At 39.8% G+C, this 18949-nt stretch overlaps 1 protein-coding gene and 1 long non-coding RNA gene across 3 annotated transcripts in view; one reads left to right on the top strand and one right to left on the bottom strand.

The window, feature by feature from the left end:
* LOC130932097 (LITAF domain-containing protein-like) overlaps window positions 1–18940 on the top strand; it is a 31286-nt gene extending 12346 nt beyond the window's left edge. For both annotated transcript variants that reach the window (XM_057861492.1, XM_057861493.1), the window contains exons 3-5: window positions 3971–3985; window positions 17914–18058; window positions 18157–18940. In XM_057861492.1, coding sequence (XP_057717475.1) covers window positions 3971–3985; window positions 17914–18058; window positions 18157–18262 — 266 coding nt within the window. In that variant the 3' untranslated portion in view covers window positions 18263–18940. The remainder of the gene's footprint in view (window positions 1–3970; window positions 3986–17913; window positions 18059–18156) is intronic.
* LOC130932098 (uncharacterized) lies at window positions 8713–13044 on the bottom strand. The gene is made up of 3 exons (XR_009067357.1): window positions 12747–13044; window positions 9579–9630; window positions 8713–9287 (listed from the first exon to the last, which is right to left on the bottom strand). It is a non-coding gene; the product is annotated as an uncharacterized LOC130932098 (long non-coding RNA).
* Window positions 18941–18949: the final 9 nt, after the last annotated feature.

Genomic DNA, 18949 nt, shown 5'->3' with positions numbered 1-18949 from the left:
GCGGTCTTCGGGAAGCAATGAGAAACTGACCGCATTGCGTCCCGAAAGTAAACATAACTTGTCTTAGACCCGGATAATGCCAATGCTCAACTCACGGCTTTAGCTCAACTCATGCCGCTGGATAAAAAACACAAGAATACCTGACTGCTGCTGACAGCCGCAACAAACTACGTCAACGTCGTTTTACTGGAGATAAAAGATATCATATGTATATAGAACCAGATGCTACACGACAGACTCGACTGGGTTAGTAACATTAAAGTATTGAAAACCAGATGCGTTCGTAAACAGCCGCCATCTTAAAGCAGAAGACTTCCCTAGTAGGCTGTTGTGAACCTTCCAAGCGAACCTAATTAACTTTTTATCTAAAATACTCCTAAATCGGCAAAATCTTGACTTGAATCTATCTTCAAAACGGTTTTAAAACTTTCTCATGTCAAAAGTAGACAGAAGGGAAATTATGGAATAACGGGAGCAATTTTAACATTTTTAACAGTTGATTCGCAAAATTACATTAATTGAATGTAGTTTAAAGCTGCTGATACAGAATGGGGACTTTAGTATTTTATTTACTGTTTTAAAATGTTAACTTGATACTGAAATAGTCGTTTATTTAAACCTGAGAGGCTTTTTATACTATTTTTGTAACTAATGCACGAGACATTAAAACCATCTAATAGCTTGGGGGATTTGTGGGATTTTCCACTGAGGTTGTTGGTGTGTTTTGCTTTTTCAAGACAGTTTACAATATTATTTGCACATTTTACTAACTATGCCATTTCTGTTTGTTATTTATAATGTTTTGTGTTTGTCACTGAATAAACAGGTCAGTTTCTTGTTACCAACCGTTGTGTGTTATTCAAACTCACCTAATTCAGCTGGCTAGTTGTTATCAAGGGTACTAAAACCTTTATCAACATGAGTCTGACAACTAAGTAAGGCTGCTAAATAACTTTAAACTTTAACACATGCTCAGATAGGTCGGTATCGGTATCGACCAGTATCGGTATCGGATCGGAAGTGCAAAACAATATCGGTATCGGATCGGAAGTGCAAAAACCTGGATCGGGACATCCCAAATAGCTAGTGTTACCCCCTTTGGCTGAAATAACTCCAGTGAGACGCTTTCTGTAGCTATCTACCGGTCTTTGACATCGGTCTGAAGAAAGTTTGCCCCACTCCTCAACGCAGAATACTTTCAACAGTGAAAGACTGTTGAACTAAGAGAAAACACCATGGTGAGATCAAAGGAGCTGTCTGAGGCCTTCAGAAAGAAGATTGTAGATGCTTATGCATCTGGTAAGGAATTTCAAAAGATCTCAATAGAAAATAAAATCAGCCATTGCACTATCCGGAAAATAGTCTACAAGTGGAGGACATTCAAAACAATTGCCAACATGCCCGGGTCTGGCCGTCCAAGCAAGTTCACACCGAGAGCAGACCACAAGATGCTAAAAGAACTCTCCAAAAACCCTAAAATGTCATCACGGGACCTACAGCAGGCTCTTGCTACTGTTGATGTGAAAGTGAATGCCTCTACAATCAGAAAGAGACTTCACAAATTTAACCTTCATGGGACATGTGCAAGGAGGAAACATTTGCTCTCCAAGAAGAACATGAAGGCCAGATTGAAGTTTGCCAGAGTGAATGGAGACAAAGACCAGGGCTTCTGGAAATTTGTTATTTGGACAGATGAATCTAAAATTGAACTATTTGGACACCAGAACAGAGGACATGTTTGGCATAAACCAAATACAGCATTCCAGGAAAAGAACCTCATACCAACTGTGAAGCATGGAGGTGGTTATGCACTTTTGTTGCTATATTTGGTTTAATGAGTAAAACAATGTACATTTTAGTTGTTTACCTGCAATTAAATCACTTTCTTTTCCAGAGATGAAGAAAAACAAAATCAGACATTGATATGTGGGGTATCCTAATTTTTTCACATGACTGTATGCTCAGTTAGTAGCTTAGCCCACGCTTGTAAACACAGTCATCCCAGTTATGTGTGTGTGTGTGAGAGTGCGTGCGTGTGTGAGTGCGCGTGTTTTTCTGTGGAGGAGTAGACACCAATTTTTGCATTCTGCGGAAATATAAAATTTTATCATATCAAATATCAAAGTTTTTCCAGTCACTCACACCCATGCGAAACAAATCCTCACCGTGGTGAGTTTGAAAATAGCAGCAGGCAAAACAGGAGACGGCATCCTTTTTAACTGAATATTCCATCAGCATTATATATAATACATTGAAAATGACCATTTAGTTTCCCATCATTTTATAGGGGAATGCCCCCCCCCCTCCCCCTTAATCTCCACGTATGCAAAATATAGCTTTTCTTACATTGGACATCTCTGCTGCTTCATCGTTATACACATATTTGGGGCAGAGCTGTCTAGAGAAATGCCATATAAGAGACAAGAATGTGAAATCATTTAAAAATATATAATATTAGTATTCAGTATTATAGTAATACAATATTATTAAATTTAAGTCAGTGCTTCTGATAATCCTTGCTGACCCTGATTATCATAAAATCCTGTCGTTATACTACAGTAGGCTATAGACTCCAATCACCAACGTCACACAATCATGTGATCGCTGTATTGTGCCGCCATATTGTCAGTCATTGTGTGTCGTATTGTCAATGATCGTAGTTTGTAAAGGTGGATTCACTTGCAAATTATGGAAGCCCCCGTGCTTTCAGACGCTGTAAACTCATTGGATGAGTTGCATAAAAGCCGTTATTTTGAAAAGCTTCGGTCGATCCAGTCGCCAGATCCATATTTGATGCCCAAACCGATGTTTCCTCCCGTCCGGTCCCGTCCCGTGCGTCAGAGCCCGTCCTGAGACCACAAAATTTCCAATCATACTCCAGTTTATGTCACGATGAGGAGTCGGGTACCCAAAATCGGCACCGGCCCGAATATAAGCCGACATTTGGTCAGCTGAGCGTCACCGTTGTCACGATTGTAAAAATGAAATTTGATCGACAACGGGCCGGTGTGTGCCGAAAAATAGCTGCCCCACGTGAAATGTTCCCCCTGCCGGGAGCGCTTATTTATAACGCTTTATTGACGTGAAAACATCAAATGTTTTCATGGACGCATTACAGTAATGGATTTACGACTGTAAGATCAGTTTTAAATAATTAAATTACACAAAATATTAGTAATGTATTTTAGTAACAAATCGTGGGCTGGGCCACATAACCATCTTTGAACAGAAATGTATTAGTCTACAGGTTTTCACGACCATATTCAAATGACAATCACACAGGTATGACATTTATTAGTTCAAGCAGAGTAAAATAATACATATTCACGGTACAAGAAAGTCGTTTCCGTGTGGGCGCTCCCGTCAGGGGGGACATTTCACGCAGGGCGGCTATTTTTCGGCACAACACCTGTTGTTGCGCTCACCTTCTTGCTGCGCGACCGAGGCGACGAGCTTCGTAGTGTCCGTCTGATGATGTCTGCGATCATGTTGACATCATATTGATGTTTTCGCCGCTGTCTAACGGCTGTTGACACAAACGCATCATAGACCGAGATAAACAAAGCGTGCTGCTTTCGAGATTTGCCCTTTTAACAATGGGCACACAGCAACTACTAAACTGACCGTTTATCTTCTCTGTTACTGCAACCAACCGCCACACATCCCTTCACCATTTTGATTAATCAATGTTAACGATTGTCAGGAAGGTTTTGGGGTTCGTTTACTAAGCGGCGATTCCTTAGACAAGCAGAAAAACATGCAGTAATAGGAGGAATGTACGTAGCGGTAATCTGTAAACATGATGAGCTGACGGACAATATGGCGGCACCAGTCAGTTGTGACGTCACGTGATTGGGGTTTATAGCACTTGCATATTTTGCATGCAAGAGGAGTTGAATTGATGCCTATATTTGATTGTGTTTTCTTCTGTCTCCCTTCCTTTTCTGTGCTGCTTTCACTGTGGTTGCAGGTCCACCTACTACAGGTGAGTAAATACATGTAATCCTAACCCCCACAGCTCCATGTTCAACCCTTCCTCCCCACACACAATTTCTCATACTAGAACAGCACACATATTTAGATATCGTTGCCACTAGTGACTGTAAACAAATTATTTAGATTAATAATTTATCACTTTCTGTGTGTACAATGCAAATGACTGCATATGCACGACTGCGCTGCATGAGTAACTGGGCGTGTGTCCAAGCTGATCTGCAGGAAGAAACGTCCATTTACAACCCTTGGGCATCACAACGAATCTTTGTTTGTCATTCTAATGGCGTCCGGTCACATTTTGGGCCGGCCGACTCACAGATTAATTAAAATTCCTCTCACACTAGTCACAGCATATTGTTGGGAACGCCACGTATGACAAGACTCCTTCAGTATTATGTGAGAAACTGACTAAGGGCCCAAATATACCAGATGCATGATCGCTGCGGTTCCGGCCTGGTTCAGTGTTGACTGCGTGCCACGCGGTACGTCAAAAACAGGCAAATCATACCGGCTGCGCACGGCTGCGGTCCGCCAACTCCGTTCCCTCGTGAGCGCTCGCGTGATCGCGCGCTATAATGTGCCATTTAAAACAACGAAAAACACACGGAGTCTATACTCATCAGAGACGCAGAGAGAGAGCACATTTTTTCTTTGCATATTGATATTTTAGTTATGTCTGTCTCTTAATTCCAGATTGACTGCATCATGTTGAGATCAGGGCTCCGTGTGTGGTGGGAAGGGGGGCGGGGCCCTATTATGCCCTTGGTTGTGTCGGTGGGTTTATATCTTTGTGCACATTTAAAATTTATGGCACATAACATCGCATAGAGCTGTTATAAACAACTGTTAAATAATCTGTAATATTTATAAGATGGATAGTGAATTTTATACTACACGAACTAAAAAACAGCGTACTTGGAATTGATGTCTCAACACTGCAGATTCCTGTGCCCAGTGCAAACTGTTGGTTGTTCAATGAAAAGTCAAGTAAAATGTAGGAAAGAAAGAGAAAAGTCTTGAATAGACCACCAGGTCGAAACTTGTGTGTGTCTCTTTATTCTCTTTCGTACTTTCCCCCTCGACTCTGTATACAAACCGACATAGCGTGTGCACCGGGCACGAGAATTTCTGTGGTGGAACCACTTCCTGATACGCTGCTTTTTTTTTTTTTTTTTTCGCTCAAAGTTGTCAGCACGTCGTGTGTTTGATATCATCGCCAGAAAAACACACATAATAGGACACTTTACAGCTTCCCTTTTAATGCTGTCCTTATAATAACGATCTGCTGCATCGTATATCACTTTGTGACTTTCCACCTCCATGATGAAACGTTCTTCGTCCATGTTCGCTGGTGTTTAAATGGTGAATAAGCAACTGGGCTGTTACGTCCAGGCCCAGCTCCGCCCATTTTGTCGGATGAATGTCCGGCAAAAATAGAAAATAGCCTAACTTAGGGCCCAAATACACCGGATGCATGATCGTTTCGGTTCCGGTCCGTATCAGTGTTGACTGCGTGCCACGGAATACGTCAAAAACAGGCAAATCATACCGGCTGCGCACGGCTGCAGTCCGCCAACTCCGTTCCCTCTTGAGCGCTCGCGTGATCGCGCGCTATAATGTGCCATTTAAAACAACGAAAAACACACGGAGTCTATACTCATCAGAGAAGCAGAGAGAGAGCACATTTTTTTCTTTGCATATTGATATTTTAGCTATGTCTGTCTCTTAATTCCAGATTGACTGCATGCATCATATTGAGATCAGAGCTCCGTGTGTGGGAGGAAGGGGGGCGGGGCCCTATAGTATCTTTGTGCACATTTAAAATTTATGGCACATGACATCTCATAGAGCTGTTACAAACAACTGTTAAATAATCTGTAATATTTATAAAATGGATATCGAATTATATACTACACTGTAAAATATTATAAGTTGACTTTACTAAAAAAAAATATGCAAACTTGCTGCCTTAAAAAATTTAATTTATGTTGACTTAGATGAATTAGATTTGATTAACTTAATTATTTTGAGTTGGCAGTACTCAAATTAACTTAAAAATTTTGGATTATAGTCACTTGTTTATTGTGAGTTGGCAGTACTCAAATTAACTTAAAAAAATTGGATTATAATCACTTGTTTATTTTGAGTTGGCAGTACTCAAACTAACTTAAATAACTGGATTACAGTAACTTGCTTATTTTGAGTGTACAATACTCAAATTAACTCAAATAATTGGATTGTAGTAACTTTTTTTTTTTTGAGTGCAGTATTCAAGTGATAATTGTGTATTAATTATCTTTAGTTTTCCATTTCATCCATCATATTCAGGTCAACTTAATTTTCTTGACCTAAAAGAATTCCACAATAGAAATTACAACTGCACATACTAATTTTATTAAAAACACATTATCTAATAGTAATGACCCCCAAAACACAATAAATGGAGAACACTCATTGGATTAACTCAGTGGAATTAAAGTTTACTTTAAAATGCTCAAAAGTGCATTTAATGGGAGACACTGGCTCCTGGCAGGCTGAACAGTGTTTGGTTAATTCTCAGTATCAATGAACAATCAGTGGATTAATTATAAACCCACTTTTGCCAACATTTTGCACTTCATACAAAGTACAGTATAAGTACCTAAGATAACCTTTTGCGACAGAAATTACTGAATAATACCTGAACTGCATCAATGTTCACTCCTATCCTGTGATTTCCAAAGACTAACAGGAGAGATCCTATTTTCATAATTTCAGGACATTAACTTAGCATTGAAGACATGGCAACAAACTAGTTGCCCATTATTTTTATTTATTTATTTAATAGGGACAGTGCACATTGATGAACATCTAAAAAGATGTAAATATGCCAGATTGTAGCAAGTATATGCTAATTTACATCTGTAGTCCCTAAACAGGTGACACAAAGATACAAAAAGGAAAGAAATAACAAAAGATTACAATAAAACAACAATACAATACGTTACTAAGAACTTAAAAGTCAGTGATTGCAAGACTGATTTGCTTTCAACCACTGCTTGAGCTGAGTTTGAAAGTTCGTATTGTGGGACATTGCCTGATGGCCCATTACAACATGAGCTTGAGCTCTGGTAAAGCTAACAGTTCTGATTTCTTCAACAATATTAGTGATCACAACGAACTACAATCAACATTGCCCCATGGTTTAAACTGTGCAGCAGTGATAAAATAAATATAAAAATACAGAACTCTTTTTAAAACACACAACTCAGTTCAAATTCAAATTTCACTTTAACACCTGAAACAGTGAACAAGATACCTTGTTTTTTTCACATCACCAGAAGAGTACATGCAAAACGTGTACTGGAGTTATACACCTCAGAAACCTAAAATCTTACCAAGAATATGTGTCTTATTTTTATTCAAATTCTAATTTCATATTAAGCTCTATCGTCTAAAAAAAAAAGTCTAATTTCTAGTCAAAAGTATGTCATTAGTAGATATATATTTTTTTTCAATCGAAGAAAAAGTAACTTTAAAAAAATCAATTGTAGAAAAAAAGGTTTGAATGTGAAAAAATATTTGAGACTCAGAAATTCACATTTCAACACTTTATTTTTCATTGAAACTGTTTTCTTTGATCGAAGCAATCCTTTTTGTGTTTGAGCCATATTATGGGTAGAGGACATTTGTGTCCAAATCATTCAATCCCAATAAAAGTTGCTTCAATCAAAAAAACTATTTTTAATCAAAGAGAAAAAAATCTTTTGCAAATTTTTTTTTAATTTAAATATATATTTTTTTATTGACGTGTCACTTTTTTTGAAAAGCAAAACGTTTTAAACGCCTTTTTTTTTTTTTTTCTGAAGTGGAAAAAGTTTTGAAGGCACTTTTTTTCGGTTGAATCATTTTGACACGAAGATACAACTTCAACGCTACTTCCGACATGTTTGAGTGGCAGGTGATTACGCCAATGGCATAAAAGCAGGCAGCAAGAATAATGGCCACCAGGGCTCCATCCAGCCATCGGACTCTGCTCGAGTCCAAGCCAAAAATAGGGCACCGGTAGGGGGGTGTGACATCGGCATCTCACCGGAGTGTCCGCGATGGTACGGTGCCCTGTCTCGTCACACTGGCGGACCCCGATATCACCCCCCCTCCCCGGCGCGGAGGCCGGCTGTTGAGTGGACGGCCCACGAGTGACACAACACTCATTCAAAGCTGAAGCGACGGGGCTCCCGAAGGAGGCTCCCGGCGCGGATGCCGGCGACTCGCCGGTAGTCTACTCGCTTACTGGGCAGGCTAGTGTCGGGCCACTCGTCAGCCACTCACGTACCGGCGCGTCGCGACACTGCGGTAGGACCACGATTGCCAACTATCACGTCAGGGCAGCGGGTGAAGTTCCCTTTGTTGAATGACATTAAGCAGCAGCGCACCATACCATCGCAGGCACTCCGGTGAGATGCCGATTTCACACCCACGTACCGGTGCCCTATTTTCGGCTTGGACTCAAGCAGAGTCCGATGGCTCGATGGAGCTCTGGTGGCCATTATTCTTGCTGCATGCTTTTATGCCATTGGCGTAGTCACCTGCCACTCAAACATGTCGGAAGTAGCGTTGAAATCGTATCTTTGTGTCAAAATGATTCAATCGAAAAAAAGTGCCTTCAAAAAATTTTTCCACTTTAAAAAAAAAAAAAGTTTAAAACTTCATGCTTTGCAAAAAAAGTGACACGTCAATAAAAAAATATATATATTTCAAAAAATATATATTTTCAAAAAAACATTTTAGCAAGAGGTTATTTTTCTTTCATTAAAAATATTTTTTTTGATTGAAGCAACTTTTATTGGGATTGAATGATTTAGACACAAATGTCCTACCCATACTATGGTTCAAACTCATTTCACATTTCTGCTTTTGTGTGCAGTGAAGGTAGAATAAACAGTGCTCTGAAAGTTACAGTCTTGATATATGCAAGTAACCATTTGCCTCAGCTTAAGATGTCTTCGCAAATGGGGAAAGAAGTCTGCTTCTTAACAAGGCTCCACAAAGTTGCACAACTGACAGTCAAATGCAGTTTCTCCACTTTTGTCTGCATCTTTTTGAGAGTGGCATGTCGATAGGTGTACTTTGAGTGCATTAAAAGATTTAAATGTGCAGAGGCAGTCCTTATGAAGACATGGGGAGTAGGGATGTCCGAGTGTGGAATCCATGTTTTAAGCGGTAATGCTTAAGCAAGTAGCCTCTCTTTCCAGCAGAAAATGTGCAGTACTTACAAGTCCACTGCATTAGAGAATACTGCTCTGGTTGACCTGAAAAGACAGAACTTGTTAGAAAAAAAAGTTTTTCTTAACAGTTACAAATTAAAATGTCCAATTATTTTTAATCACAAATTAAAATCTGCAATGAATTAGTTTAATATTCACAAACTGTGTAATAATGAGTTATTTTTAAATTAATGTAATTGATTATTTTTTTAACATTCAAATTGAGATGTACAATTAATTTCTTAATCCATCTGTAAAAACATTAATGCATGTTTGTTATCCCAACCCAACAAATACAAATATTAAATAATTCATTGATCAGTGTATGAGACATACCTGTAATTGCAGAGACTGAGGTATGTGTGGACTTCTGACCATTTGCTTCAGCCTGATTGGGGGACGGTGAAAAAGAACACAAAATTAAGGCAACAATTTCAAAATATAGGCACATAAATGACCAACCTTCAACACACCAGGTTGTTATAGCATCGACTGTGATCTCTGCACTCTGAAATGTGATCTAGTCCTCCGTTTTTGCGATTAATGCATTTTAAAACAATTTCAAATTATCAGTGCAGTTTGATCAAACATGGAGGGGGAGCACTGCACATGAAGAAAAGCAAATGGAAGTGCAGATGACAAACACTCTAAAGCAGGGGTCCCCAAACTTTTTCCTGTGAGGGCCACATGACTTTCCCTTCTCTGATGAGGGGCCGGGTCAGTTTGTAACAGAAACAGTGTGACGATTGCAGCAGTGCCTAAATGTAAAAATGTATTGTTTTTCAGAAAGCCACAATTAAATTACCCTATCTGGATTCTTCACGCAACAAAATAAAATAAAAATAATAACATAATATAATATGATATAATATCATATAATAATGAATAATAATAACACTATTAATTAAAGAGATAATAACCAAATAACCCTGTTTGGGTTCTTCACAGAAAAAAAGCCAGGAAATAGATAACACTATTTGGGGGGGGGGGTTCAGGAGGCCGGACCAAATGTGGAGGCGGGCCGGAAACGGCCCGCGGGCCGTAGTTTGGGGACCACTGCTCTAACGCAAGAACCGATTACGTTGGCGTACATAAAGTCTGAGTGTGCATTTAGCTCTTACCTGAGCCGAAATAGACAGGCTGAAGCTGACTTAATTCTAGCACTAACTCTGTAAATAAATCACTTTATCGACATTTCTAACATTTTTACGTGAGAAAGTAGCCGTTTAGATCCACAACGTGGAAATTCGGCGCTACTCAAGCTAGCCGTAGTGACTAAGGCACTTCCTGTTATTTTCACAAAATAAAACAACCACTAACGATAGAATTACTGTTTTTATTTTGAAAACGGGAAGCGAACCTCCTCTCGGTCTAGCTAACTTAACTGCTCGGTAACACAGGAAGCGAACCTCCCCTCGGTCCAGCTAACTTAAAACCGCTCGGTAACTGTTTTAAATCGGTTTTAAAAACCTCTCCCATCGCCTAAAAAACGTTACGAGCCCCGTCTGTCAACTTAATCACCAAGAATTCAAAACGCCGGCATAAATGGTAGTCTACCATAAACTGTAGTCTACATTTGTTTCTGAAAATTATGAGGTTACTGTCACGGTCATATACAGGGCCGGAGTGGGACTCATTTTCGGCCCTGGAATTTCATGCCTCAGACCGGCCCACTCATTTAAAATTATGTCATTATGCATACACGTGTTAAGTTCAGTGTTCTCTAAAGCCGTGTACTGTAATTCTGTGTATTCCAATTCAGTGCAGGTCATGGTTGTTTAACAAGGTGGCTTTATTTTAACAAGTGCAACACAACATATTTTGAACAAATTTAAAAATGGATTTTAAAAAAAACTATATTAAATGATACATTTGAAAAATAAATTAGGCCTGTCAAATGATTAAAATTTTTGATCGAGTTAATTACAGCTTAAAAATTAATTGTAATTAATCGCAATTCAAACCATCTATAAAATATGCCATATTTTTCTGTAAATTATTGTTGGAATGGAAAGATGAGACACAAGATGGATATATACATTCAACATAAGGTACATAAGGACTGTATTTGTTTATTATAACAATAAATCAACAAGATGGCATTAACATTATTAACATTCTGTTAAAGCGATCCATGGATAGAAAGACTTGTAGTTCTTAAAAGATAAATGTTAGTACAAGTTATAGAAATTTTATATTAAAACCCCTCTTAATGTTTTCGTTTTAATAAAATTTGTAAAATTTTCAATCAAAAAATAAACTAGTAGCCCGCCATTGTTGATGTCAATAATTACTTACACAATGCTCATGGGTGCTGAAGCCTATAAAATCAGTCGCACCCAAACGCCAGCGGAGGGCGGCAAAACTCCATAAAGCACAATTAACAAGTGGGCATGTCATTGTACTGTCATTTAAATCTGTCTGAGCAGGGCATGTGCGTTAATTGCGTCAAATATTTTAACGTGATTCATTAAAAAAATTAATTACCGCCCGTTAACGCGATAATTTTGGCAGCCCCAAAATAAATGAATAAATAAGACCTTTTCTGCAACATCAAATATTAACAAAATGAGTGCTTACAGATAAAACAAACATAGCAACATAACAATATGAAAAATAAAGAATACGTATTGCACATTGTAACAACTTCTAATGATACTATTATCCATTTTCCATTTCCACTTTAAAAACGCCACGTAATTGATTATATTAATTCTAATGTTCACTCGCTGAACGACATGGCAATCCTACCTTCCAGCTCTGCACCTGTGGTGTGTTCATTATGGCTAATGCTTGCTGCTACATATCCCTTGTGAGGTGCTACAAGAAGCCAAAGTTTCCACAATTACATATTGTCGTATCACACGGTGCAAGTTGCATTTTATTCGCCATCTGGCCTTACCACTTTCGTTGTAATCCTCTGTAGTTTGAGGCAGCAAGGTCGTTGCATGAAAAAAATTAGCTATTTTCGCGCATTTTGCCAATTCTTTCACGAGTGCTTTTCTCTTTTTAATTCTTATTTTTCAGCGCCACCCTTGCTCTTTTTATCCATCCGAGCACCGAGATAGCAGCTAATTTGGCTCAATACAGACTACAATTAGGGGGCGGAGCTGCATGCTGTATTTTTCGTCTGCACACGTGAGGATGAGTCTGGAAAAAAAAATAATACTGTTTTTTTTTTTTTTAAAACGGCCCACAGGGACAGCGGTAACAGAATGTAAGTTATACTCAGTGACACTGTCATAAATAAATACCAAACAAAAAATGATAACAGTGTAATTTTTTTTTTTTTTTTAATAAAACGCGGACCGGCCCATCTGGCCGGCCGGCCCTTCTGGAATCGTCCAGAAGCTCCCGATTAGTCACTCCGGGCCTGGTCATATAGCATGCTTGCTAGCGGTGATATTTGATGTAATTGACACTTTTCCTCCCTGGCAGCACACAGGCTACTACACTACAACAAGACAAATAGACGGTTTACAAAAGAGTAAAATATTTACTTACCAAATCAGTGTGCTGAGGACAAATAAACCCACAATGGCGAAAATAAATGAGAAAGGTGTTGGAAAGAGCGCGAAAGTAGGCAGGGCAGATCTGCGCATGTCTGATAGAACGCGCAAAGGACACTGGGTACAATAAATTATTTTTTCTAATTTGACTTAACTGGGATATATCAAGTTAAGCAAGTTCTCCAACCCCAAATTACTACTTACTTATTTAAAAGTAGTGTTCACAACAGGTTGATGAAAACTGAGTTTAGTTCACTTATCAAATTTAATTAATTTGAATGTTAGCATTTACAGTGTACACGAACTAAAATACAGCATACTTGGAATTGGTGTCACAACACTGGAGATTCCTGTGCCCAGCGCAAACTGTTGGTTTTTCTATGAAAAGTCAAGTATAATGTAAGAAAGAAACGTTTTGAATAGATCACCAGGTCGAAACTTGTGGGTGTCTCTATTCTCTTTCGTACTTTCCCCCCTCGACTCTTTCCCCCTCGACTCTGTATACAAACCGACATTGTGTGTGCGCCGGGCACGAGAATTTCTGCGGTGGAACCACTTCCCGATACGCTGCTTTTTTTTTTCTCTCTCTCTCTCACACAAAGTTGTCAGCACGTCGTGTGTTTGATATCATTGCCAGAAAAACACACATAATAGGACACCTTGCAGCTTCCCTTTTAATGCTGTCCTTATAATAACGATCTGATGCATCGTATATAACTTTGTGACTTTCCACCTCCATGTTGAAACGTTCTTCGTCTATGTTCGCTGGTGTTTAAACCGTGAATAAGCAACTGGGCTGTTACGTCCAGGCCCAGCTCCGCCCATTTTGTCGGATGCGTGTCCAGCAAAAATAGAAGATAGCCTATACCATCCGGCGGGCATGCGGCACGCCGGAGATGGTTCGCAGTCAATCCGGAGCACTGACGCAGCCGGTATACGTTGAAAAATAGGATATAATGTGAACTGATTGGCTCCGGCGCTATTTTTTACTGGAGTCGGACCGGAACCGCAATGATCACGCATCTGGTGTACTTGGGCCCTTAGGGCCCAAATACACCAGATGCATGATCACGATGCACCAGATGCAACGATCACGCATCTGGTGAACTTGGGCCTTTAGGGCCCAAATACACCAGATGCAAGATCATTGCGGTTCCGCAGCCCGCCGGATGGTATAGGCTATTTTTCTATTTTTTGCCGGACACGCATCCGACAAAATGGGCGGAGCTGGGCCTGGACGTAACAGCCCAGTTGCTTATTCACGGTTTAAACACCAGTGAACATGGACGAAGAACGTTTCATCATGGAGGTGAAAAGTCACAAAGTTATATACGATGCATCAGATCATTATGTTATAAGTTGGCAAGAAAAAGTGTTTTGCATCCCTGCAAGCACCAGCCGCAGCAGCTGCGAGAGAGTTTTCAGCGCTGCAGGCCGCACAATAGATCAGCGGAGAACGTCACTGAAACCTGTCAGTGGACGTAATCTTATTTCTGCACGACGACGACCAAAAAATATAAACAGTGTACGTAAGCCATAATATCCTGCTGTTCAAATCGCCATTTTTAGCCCGAGCCGGTCTAGTTATTTCCCTTATTTCACAGGAAAAAAAGAGCAGGACATGAGGCCGCAAGTTGCAGACTGCAATCAAGGCTAGCCCGCAGTTTAAAAGCTTTTATTTCATTTGTATTTTTTTTAAAAATAATTTATTTTTTGTATCGTTGTCATTACAATAAAGAAGGTTATTTCAAAGCATTTGTAGTTTTTTTTGGGTTTTTTTTTGTTGCTGCTGTTCCCTCTCGTCAGAGAGGCGCGTCCATGTGAGAACAATATCCCACACACTCAGAAATATATTTAACAAACTTTCCCAGTTATTTCGTTGTATAAATGATTTTATAATTCTCATAAAAATATGTAGACGATTTAGATATTGAGTAAACTTGCATTTTTTTTCTGACAACTGCAGTGAATTCGTTACGAAAGACACTTATTTATGCACACAAAGGCAACAGAAATGTGATCCTTTTGAATCTTCTCCTCTGTGTGTCTGCAAAACCGCATTTAAAAAAAAAAAAAAAAAAAAAAAAACTTTCCCAGCGTTATTTCGTTGTGTAAATGTTTTTATAATGATATAAAAATATGTAGACTATTTAAACATTAAGAAAACTTGCGTTTTTTTCTGCCAACTCGAAGAAATGAAAATAAATTGATGCGTTTTTTTTTCGCGTCACTCCAACAAATTAAAAAAAAAAAAAAATCGGGTTTTTTCGGGCTCGGGCCTGCAAATCTAGTTATTTAATCGGGTTCGGGCCGGGTCGGGCCTCAATACCAGCAGGCCGTGTCGGGTCGGGCTGGATTTTTTAGGCCCGAACTAGGCTCTAGTCAGAAGAAAAGGCAGGGGGAGACGGGAGGGGGATCAGCTGCTCGCAACTGCAGAGTGAGCAGGACGAGTCTCACTCACTCTCAGAGGAAAAGCAAGGAGGGGGCGGGGGATTGACTATTTTAATAAAATAACGTAAAAAACGTAACACATTCTTGTGTTTGATGTCGGCGGCGGGGGGGTGGGGTGGGGGGGTTGGGTAGTTTGGATGTCGGTGGGGGGGGGGGGGGGGTGTTAGGCGCTGATGGGGTGGTTCGCCCAGGGCGCGAAAGTAGCCAGGACCGCCACTGGATGCAGCAGATCGTTATTACAAGGAGGACATCATTAAAAGCGAAGCTGCAAGGTGTCCTATTATGTGTGTTTTTCTGGCAATGATATCAAACACATGACGTGCTGACAACTTTGAGCGAAAAAAAAAAAAAAAAGCAGCGTATCAGGAAGTGGTTCCACCACAGAAATTCTCGTGCCCGGTGCACACACTACGTCGGTTTGTATACAGAGTCAAGGGGGAAAAGTACAAAAGAGAATAGCGACACCCACAAGTTTCGCCCTGGTGTTCTATTCGAGACGTTTCTCTTTCTTTCCTACATTTTATTTGACTTTTCATAGAAAACCCAACAGTTTGCGCTGGGCACAGGAATCTCCAGTGTTGAGACACCAATTCCAAGTATGCTGTTTTTTAGTCCGTGTAGTATATAATTCGCTATCCATTTTATAAATATTACAGATTATTTAACAGTTGTTTGTAACAGCTCTATGAGATATTATGTTCCATAAATTTTGAATGCGCACAAAGATATAAACCCACCGACACAACCAAGGCATAATAGGGCCCCGCCCGCTTCCTCCCACACACGGAGCCCTGATCCCAACATGATGCAGTCAATCTGGAATTAAGAGACAGACATAACTAAAATATCAATATGCAAAGAAAAAAATGTGCTCTCTCTCTGCTTCTGTGATGAGTATAGACTCCGTGTGTTTTTCGTTGTTTTAAATGGCACATTATAGCGCGCGATCACGCGAGCGCTCACGAAGGAACGGAGTTGGCGGACCGCAGCCGTGCAGCAGCCGGTACTATTTGCCTGTTTTTGACTGACTGCGTGGCACGCAGTCAACACTGAACCGGACCGGAACCGCAACGATCACGCAACGATCACGCAACGATCATGCATCAGGGCCAAGTCCTAAAGGCCCTAACTCTTGCGCAAAAAAGGATAACATTGTTAAATATATAATTGTCTGATGTTAAGCGTGCACGCGAATGAAGATGCCAAACAGGTTTGATGACTAAATACTTAGTACCCTCTGCTGGCTATTGTAATCAATTGCAATAAAGGATCATTTCAATCCCAATTCTTATCATTTGAGGATTTAAATAAATACTTGAGAAAAAAGTTATTATAAATACCTACAAAAATATACTAAAATAGAACATGCTGATGATTGGAATGACATTGAGCAGAAATGAAATAAAGTAAGTGTGTATTTGTGACTTCTGAAATACAAAATACATATTTATTTTTCTTTTCCTTTCGGCTTTTTCCTTCAGGGGTCGTCACAGCGAATCAGTTGTCTCTTTCTAACCATGTCCTCTTCATCTTCTGCTCTCACGCCAACTACCTTCCTCTCCTCTTTAACTACACCCATAAAGCTCCTCTTTGGTCGTCCTTTAGACCTCCTGCTTGGCATATAGAAATTAAACATCCTTTTGCCAAAAACTCACTATCTCTCCTCTGGACATGCCCAAACCATCTCAATCTGGCTTCTCTGAGTAGACCTCCAAATCCTCTAACATCCATCTTCCCTCTGATATGCTCATTCCTGATCCTATATATCCTGGTCACTCCCAAAGAGAACCTCAGCATGTTCATCTCTGCAACCTCCAGCTCTGCCTTTTCCTCAGTGGCGCTGTCTCCAGACCAAACAACACCACTGGTCTCACTATAATTTTATGAACCTTTCCTTTCATTATAGCTGTAACACTTCTATCACACATCACACCTGACACTTTTCTCCACCCATTCCAGCCTGCCTGCACACGCTTCTTTACTTATTTCCCACATTCTCCGTTGCTCTGAACTGTTGAGCCTAAATACATGAACTTTTTGGTCACTTCTCCCTGTACCCTCACTCTTACACTTGGGTCCCTCTCATTTACACACATACTCCGTATTGCTACGGCTAACATTCATTTCCCTCCTTTCCAGGGCAAACCTCCACACCTCTAGTTTCTCCTCCACCTCTGCCCTGCTCTCCCTACAGATTACAATTTCATCTGCAAACATTATAGTCCATGGAGATTCCTGTCTAACCTGTCCGTTACCATAGCGAACAAGGGGATCAGAGCTGATCCCTGATGTAGTCCCACCTCCACTTTGAACTCCTCCGTCACATCAACAGAACACCTCACCACTGTCTGACAGTCCTCATAGATGCCCTGCACCACTTGAACATACTTTATCCGAACATACTTTATCCGTGCTGAATCGTAAGTTTAAAAACTTGAAGCACTAGACTAAAACTGAGAACAGTTTTGGATTCTGCACCCAAAAATTAGTGGGAAACAGTTTTCGACCCTAAAACGACAAAATTTGTGTTCCCCAGTGTAATGTATTACAATTGATGCTGTTGACCCCCAACTTGCCCAAGCTATGGCTTGTGGACCCTCAAGGCTGCCCCCTATTTCTCAGTTTTCCTGTGCACAATTTTCTAAACAAACAAACAAACAAACAAACAAACAAACAACATTTTTAACTGTGTGGTATATTTTGGACTACAGTGACTCACATGGTGGTAACACCTTCACTGCAAGACAGTCCGGCACAGGCTGTGTGCCCCCACTGTCAGAGCACAGTTATCACCCAGGTAGAGCGCACTGCAGGCCTGATGACATGGGCCGTCTGTGGATGCCTCGCCCTCTTTGGGTAAAGAGAGAAATCGCGCAAAAGCTCACAATGCTAAAAGTTAATGTGTTGTGTTTTTGCTTTGTACGCTGATGACGGCTTATTATTTCACCCATCAGGTGTTTTATCTGCTGCTGCATACCATTCTGTGTGGACCCTTGCAAGGATGTGGAGCATCACTGCCCAAACTGCCACAGAGTCATTCATGTTTACAAACGATTATAAAATGCTTCTTATTGGGAATCTTATGCTGATCAAACAGTGAATGCTTTGGACAAACTAAACTTTGCAAATGCTATATGGGGTCTCATATGTACTATTCAGGTGTACTGTATTGTGATGTGTGGCTTTGCCATTGAAGAGGACAGGGATAAATTACTGATTTGAGACAAAACTTTTAATGTGATAATTATTCAGTCAATGAAATGTGTTTTGTCTCACCAGTCCAGTAGGACAATTTCCTCAATACAATGTAAGCAAATAAAAATACAAATCGCTTATCTTTTTATGTTTATTTCAACTGAAAACATTGCACTGTAAAATAGAACAACATTGTGTGTGTTAATAAAAAAATATTGTATTAAATAAAAGAAGTTGCTATATTGAAAAATATCCAATAACTATGACCGTCATTCTCGTGACGTCATGGCGTGATCTCGTCAACAACTCAGCTGTTGTAATGGTGCATTCAGGGACATCGGGAAATGATAAACTCGATTTGAACTTGAATTACACTACGTAACAATGATTTTGGAAAAAATAGAAAAAACATTTACTTCAAGTAGAATAATCTATTTTGTTCGTGGATTGAGCCTAAATTTGGCTGAAATGAATGTTACATTATTATCATTCTACACAATTCAATCATGAATGACACATAATTCTAATAAATGGCAACTTAAACGATATGGA

This window comes from Corythoichthys intestinalis, chromosome 16 (genome assembly GCF_030265065.1).
Source record: "Corythoichthys intestinalis isolate RoL2023-P3 chromosome 16, ASM3026506v1, whole genome shotgun sequence".
NCBI lineage: Eukaryota > Metazoa > Chordata > Actinopteri > Syngnathiformes > Syngnathidae > Corythoichthys > Corythoichthys intestinalis.
Note: the sequence above shows the minus strand (reverse complement) of the source record. Positions and strands in the feature narration are given on the sequence as shown.